Here is a 7321-nt window from a genome sequence, read left to right as displayed (position 1 = left end):
CAAGGTATATGTAAGGTTATTAAATATATATTTTAATCTTATATTTTAAGGTTAATAAATATATATATTTATTCAGATCTGACTGGTCAGTAGAAAATAATTCATTTCTTTCAGACAAACTGACTTCAATCATGGTTAATTCTCCCCCACTGAGCATATCTCAAGACTAAAATTGCAGACAGGATGTCCCAAGAAACAAAAGGGAAGCATTTGCTCTTAATTGGAAGTGCAAACTCATGTTCAGCTCTTCCCCCATTTAGTATGCAAAAATTATTCTCAACACCCCAGTGAGGGAAATAAACATTTGGCTTATTTAACTTTAACAGCTATCTCAGCTGCAAATGAGCCCTGCTGTGCAACGATGACACTTGAATATACAAAATGTTAGACATTGCGTCTGGGGAGGATAACACACAGTGAAAACACATGCTTTAAATTATACTCTTCGGAACCATTGCTAAAAGACAGCATAAATAAAGATAAATACATTTTGAAAAAGAAATAATAACTACATTGATAATTTTGCAGATAAACATATCAAATAATGCCCCAGACTATATTGAATATATAGCCTCCGATGAAGCGCATGTACGCATGCGCGAAATGCGTCAGGCGTTCCTAACTGTGACCCTGTATACCTGTACCTGTACTTATTTGGTCTTCAAATAAATTCATGATTTCCAGCAATTCCACTGTGAGCAAGCGTACCTCTCTCTTTGCCTGTTTATATTGAATATATATCTGGGAGATAGATTGAAATCTGTATAGATTGAATAGCAATTGTGATAGTCCCATGTTTGGATGATATATAACATGCTTTCCTATTTTCCAGATGGAGCTAAAAAGATGATAAATACAAGATACTGCATAGAAGTGAATGTATATATATATATATATATATATATATATATATATATATATATATATTTTGAAAGCATAAAATATCTTAACCTCTGTGTTTTTAAGAATGTGAATAGATGTTTATGGACCTGAAGAGAAGTGATTATTAACATTTATATTTTATTTCAGATCTACATAGACAAGATTCATATATTCAGGAAGAAATACACAGAAATGTAACATGCTGTATTTGCACAAATGCAATATATCAGGAGTTTAAATGCCATTAATCTTGAATAGTTAGCAATATAAATTGTTTTAATATAAAAGACTGTGTTTCATGTCAAATTGATCAGAATAAAAAAATGTGATATAATACAATACATATAAACATATAACTTAATAATGTAAGGAAATTATGACAGTTATTACCCATTTTAAAGAAATATTTTCTGTTAGAAATGTTCAAATGAATCTGTATGTATTATCACGCTGCCCCCCGGTGTTGCAATGTGAGAACTACAGCAAGAAGGCTTTTTGGCTGTTTTAAAAATGAAATCTCAAAGGGCCAATCCGAGACAAGGTTTCTGTGTGGGCGTAACCAAACCAGATCTCTAATGATTATAAAACAGGAAGGTTAAATGTAAGAGAGGGAGAGTTTTTTGGTGATTGCTTACCCTGGTGACTGATAACTGGCGAGCATACTTGGGACACAGTAATTCAAGCAAGGAGCTGAAATACTAACCCTGATCTATGCAAAATAACTTTTCCTTCAAATGAGGAGATCTAAGATATTTGGAAAATATTGAATTACAATTTGATTCAGACTGGTGATGTATGATTTCTAACTTTAATATTTTAAACAAAGGTTATTGATAATATCATAGTCAAATTGTAGTTAAGCAGATTTAAAGAAGCAGTTTGTATTTCAAGTTAGTATTTCATAAGCCTGTGTAGTATTAAAAGTTTATTTTTGTATGCTAAGGAATTCATTTAAAGCATTTGTCCACTGTAAGAATATATGTACTTTAGTACCCTAATTAGAATTGTATTGCTGGATATTAGTAGCTGTGATATTTTAGTCAATTTTGAATGAAAGGATATTGCAAATCAGGCTAGCTTTAAAGGTAAACTTTTATGAGCTTGGTAAAAAAATATAGACTGTCCTATTGTTTAAATTAGTGCTGTTAGAATTGTATTGCTTGGGTATTTAGCTGTTAAAGATCTTAGAAACTCATTGTACTAACAGGGTGAACTTTTACTGTGAATAAGATAGATTTTTATGAATGTTGCATAGCCTATTTGAACGGTTTTAAACGCATATAGTGTCGACTCATATTCTAATTCTCACAAATATTTATGTATCAACATGTTCATAGTTATTTACTAATAATAAAGAATTCAGATATTTATATTAATTTTGTTGTCTTAGTAGAAGTATATTGATTGTGGGTTCAGTCTAAAGAAAGATTGTTAAATATATTCCCTGCCATATACTCACACATTGTTTGGAGAATACTGCTAAGATTTTTATAAATATACTGACACCACCAGGATGCAGCTTTGCTGCGTCCAGGTGGATTCTTTTGGCTGCGTGCGCAGCCAACTTTCCTTTGAGGATGCGTGCGCAACTAGCGACACCGACAGACACATTACAAACGCGATTATAGTATAGATATGACAGTGATCTTTAGAAAAATAATAATCCATCATGATAAAGAAATAACAGTGAACATGCCAGGCTCCAGACTATAGCCGCTAGTATCTGTACCACTGAGTATCTGTCACCTGTGTTTAGTTAGTATGCTCAGTTGATGCTCAGTATATGAGCATTATAATTGAAACAGATTAAAGTAAAATCCCTATAACAAAATAAATGTACAAAAACTTTCAATAAAATGCATTTTTTATTAGTGGATAAAACAGTTTTAATAAATTTTGTCTAATGAACCAGTATTCTACCTCCTAAAACACAAAGGGCTAGATTACAATTGGAGCGGTATTTAGCGCTCAAGCCGGAGTGTAAACATCACCATAAAAATAAGTAAGCTTTTTTTTTAACTAAGTTAGTTATGCATATTTTAAATATGATATTGTGTTCGTAACTTCGTAAAGTCTTTTTCTCTGCGTGAGGATGTGACCACTAGAGCCCAAATTATTTATTTTTATTAGACTACCAATAGCCCTTAAAAGGGCCTTTTGTAGGGCATTGACTTAAGTTAAGCAGCTCTTTTACTTACAAAAATGACCAATTAACCCTAACAGTAAAAACCCTCGCCCACCAAACCCCCCAAAATAAAAAAAATAACTAAAAAATAAACTATCCATTGCCCCTAAAGGGGCATTTGTATGGGCATTGCCCTTAAAAGGGCATTCAGCTCTTTTACTTCCCTTAAAAGGGCAATCAGCTCTTTTCCTGAAGTCCGGCGGAGGTCTTCTTCCAGGCAGCTCCATCATCTTCTATCTTCATCCGGAACGAATGCGGCGCGGAGAGGAGATGTCTTCCACGATGCGTGGATCCTAAGCGGCAGTCCTCAGTGGCGGCGGTCCTCGGCAGCGGCATGAAGGCTCCTTTTCATCAAATGTCCGTCGTACACTGAAGATTAAATGCAAGGTACCGCAATCAATTTGGGGCACCTTACTTTCCTATTGGCTGAAATTTTGAAATCAGCCTATAGGATTATCCAAAATTTCAGCCAATAGGAAAGCAAGGTAACCCAATAAATATGGGGTACCTTGCATTCAATCTTCAGACTATCGCATGAAGAGGAGCCTCCACGCTGCTGAGGTTCGCTGCCGCCGCCGAGGACCGCCGCTGAGGATCCAAGCATCAGGGAAGCCAGCTCCGCACCTCCGCTCTGCCTTCGCTCCGGATGAAGATAGAAGATGATGGAGCCGCCTGGAAGAAGACCTTCTCCGCCGGACTTCAGGAACGGTAAGTACCTATTTGGGGCTTAGTGTTAGGATTTTTTGATTTTTTTAAGATTAGGGAATGGGCTTAAAAAGAGCTGATTGCCCTTTAAAGGCCAGTAAAAGAGCTTTATAATTGGAACAGATTAAAGTAAAATCCCTATAACAAAATAAATGTACAAAAACTTTCAATAAAATTCATTTTTTATTAGTGGATAAAACAGTTTTAATAAATTTTGTCTAATGAACCAGTATTCTAGCTCCTAAAACACAAAGGGCTAGATTACAATTGGAGCGGTATTTAGCACTCCAGCCGGAGTGTAAACACCACCATAAAAATAAGTAAGCATTTTTTAAACAAAGTTAGTTATGCATATTTTAAATATGATATTGTGCCGCAACTTTGTAAAGTCTTTTTCTCTGCGTGAGAATGTGACCACTAGAGCCCAAATGATTTATTTTTGACCTGTAATACGTGCGCAATGGTAAAAAAAAGTTGAGTGCAGATAAAGTACTCGCGGGAGTACAAATTTGCGCTCCACTCGTAATCTAGCCCTTTGTAATTACAGGACTTTTTCTGTAGGCTTGCAATAAACTAACATACTGGGGAGTTTAAAAATATTTGTAAGCTGCAATTGTTTTTCAGTAGCCAAATTCTACTCAACACATGCCTTATTTGGAAGAGCCAATCCAGACCTGTTACCGGAGTAGACAAGGATAGCCACAGTCATTATGGGGTTGATTTCAAAATTTTGGTAATTTTTTTACACGCCCCCTATCGTTTATCCAATTCTTTGGATATATCATACTACTTAATTTCAAACTTGATCATCATGTTTTTCAGCTCCTGATATGCCTTTTTCAACATCTGAACTATCACAATTCACCAGACCACAAGTTATAGACTAAATATTAACAGCAAAATAGACAGACAGAATATATTTGCTCAGCACCCACCAGATATACCAGTATGAATGATATCAACCACTGATCTGCACATGCTAGGACCGGAAAAAAAAAATAGCTTTGCACATGCCAACAAAATCAATGGGTCTTTTTTAATGATGATTGAATCATGTGAAATTAAAAAAAACAATGTTGAACACATCATCATCAGGTCCGACGTAGATCTACATTATGCGGTACAATGGGCTATCTACAGCAAGACATAGATCTACATTACGCAGTGTGATGGGCTATGTACTGCATGACGTAGATCTACATTACGCAGTATGATTGAGTATGAACTGCATGACGTAGATCTACATTACACGGTACAATGGACTATGTACCGTATGACATAGATCTACATTACACGGTATGATGGGTTATGTACCGCATGACATAGATCTACATTACACTGTACAATGGGTTATGTACTGCATGACGTAGATCTTCATTATGGGGTATAATGGGTTATGTACCGCATTACAAAGATCTAAATTAGACGGTACGATGGGTTATGTACTGCATGACATAGATCTACATTACACGGTACGATGGGTTATGTACCGCATGACATAGATCTACATTACACGGTATGATGGGTTATGTACCGCATGACATAGAGCTACATTACACGGTACAATGGGTTATGTACCGCATGACATAGAGCTACATTGCGCGGTACAATGGGTTATGTACCGCATGACGTAGATCTTCATTATGGGGTATAATGGGTTATGTGCCGCATGATGTAGATCTACAATACGGGGTATTATGGGTTATGTACCGCATGACTTAGATCTACATTACGCAGTACCATGGGTTATGTACCGCATGACGTAGATCTACATTACTCGGTACCATGGGTTATGTACTGCATGACGTAGATCTACATTACGCGGTACCATGGGTTATGTACCGCATGACGTAGATCTACATTACACGGTACAATGGTTTATGTTCCACATGGCACAAATCTACATTACACAGTATGATGAGCTATGTACCGCATGACGTAGATCTACATTATGTGGTATGATGGGCTATGTACCACATGACGTAGATCTACCTCGCATTAGCGCAAGGGGTGAAATTATAGGACAAGGAAACTAAATCAATAATAATGTATACGTTTTTACTTCACATAATCAAACATTTATATTACAGCATATTTGAGTACAATTATATGTCAAGTTTATATTATCAGATAGCGTTAAGCACTTCTGCATTACCTATCATTTGCACCTTGTTTGTAACAGAATAGAGATACCAGTGTCAGTTTTTATATTGGAAAACTGCAATTTCAGTAGATCTAAGGTGATGAGAAGTAGCCAGCTACTTATGGATCATGAAGAAATAATAACTGTAAATATTATACATAAAATCCAGTACACTTCTGCATTATAAAAATCATAATATATATAAACACTTATAGAGTTGTTCCAGTGCACAAGTGCTCTCCATAGTGTATCACACATTTTTAACAATATACTCTCTATATAGAAATATCACATGCACAGGTTCCCAATACTTATTGGTCCATTGGGGAATATATAATAACACAAAAATAGGTGGTAAAAATGTTCCATGTTTCTGTGTTAAATAAAAAAGTCACTACATTAAAGTCACAGTCAAAGTGCAAATTCTTAGACAAGAAGGCCCATTTATCAAGCTCCGTACGAGCTTGAGGGACCGTGTTTCTGGTGACTGACACCCCCCTGCTGAATACGGAGAGCGTATTGCTCTCCGCATTCAGCGATGTCTGTCGGACCTGATCCGCACTGTTGGATCAGGTCCGACAGACATTTGATAATTCGGCCTCATGTTCTAAAAGACACAACCCTCATTGACATGTTGGTCAAAAAACAAATATTCTGTCACATAATAATCAAGGGAAAATATAATACAGCTTCTACATATTGGTAGAAAATATATTGCTATTTAAATATTTAAATATATTTCCAAAATGGTCCATGTCATGTGGTTTCAGACCGGATGTTGTAAGTGCAGCTGAGATTTTCCCAGCTCATGATTGGCTCATAGCTATGGCAGAATCTTCACTGCTATTCCCTTGGTCCAAGCCCAACCTACGGATGGACTTTGAGTATTTCTGTTTTCCCAAGGTCACCACTGCTTGGATCTCCTCTGCGATGTCCTGGCGGTTACTCTCCTGCATCGCATGCACAAGTCTTTCTATGCAATCCTGCTGATCACAATTTACTCTGGCCCATGAAAACAGCATGTCCAAGATTTGTTTGTCTAAATCTTCCCTGAGAAGGTAGGAGAGAAACAAGAATTATTCCTAATTAGGATGGAAGGACATTTTTAACTCTACTTTCCCTTAAAAAAATGTTTTCTTATTAAGTCAAACACCTTGAGAATGTTATAAAATGTTTAGTTATGTTTAATGAAACAACGTTCCAGTGTACGTGAGTTATTTATTTTCCCCCTTTTGTTGTAATTTAGCTCTGAAAATTGTGTTTTTTATAATTCTCATAACTGAAAATGCACTCTGCTGGCTTCCCAAGGCTAAGACTGCGACATTTCTTTCTGCAACTGCAAAACAATGCACTTTATACTAACATTATGACCGTGGTTAGCCTTGTTCTCTGCAGAATGAAAGGAA

At 36.1% G+C, this 7321-nt stretch overlaps 1 protein-coding gene across 1 annotated transcript in view; it reads right to left on the bottom strand.

Annotated features, from left to right (window-relative positions):
* Positions 1-3936: 3936 nt before the first annotated feature.
* The window catches only part of PIDD1 (p53-induced death domain protein 1), a 77095-nt gene continuing 73710 nt past the window's right edge, over positions 3937-7321 (bottom strand). Inside the window, exon 16 of the mRNA XM_053720212.1 lies at positions 3937-6965. Within this exon, the coding sequence (XP_053576187.1) occupies positions 6722-6965 (244 nt within the window). The 3' untranslated portion in view covers positions 3937-6721. The remainder of the gene's footprint in view (positions 6966-7321) is intronic.

This window comes from Bombina bombina, chromosome 7 (genome assembly GCF_027579735.1).
Source record: "Bombina bombina isolate aBomBom1 chromosome 7, aBomBom1.pri, whole genome shotgun sequence".
In the NCBI taxonomy this organism is placed as follows: Eukaryota; Metazoa; Chordata; class Amphibia; order Anura; family Bombinatoridae; genus Bombina; species Bombina bombina.
This window is presented reverse-complemented; position numbering and strand designations above follow the sequence as displayed.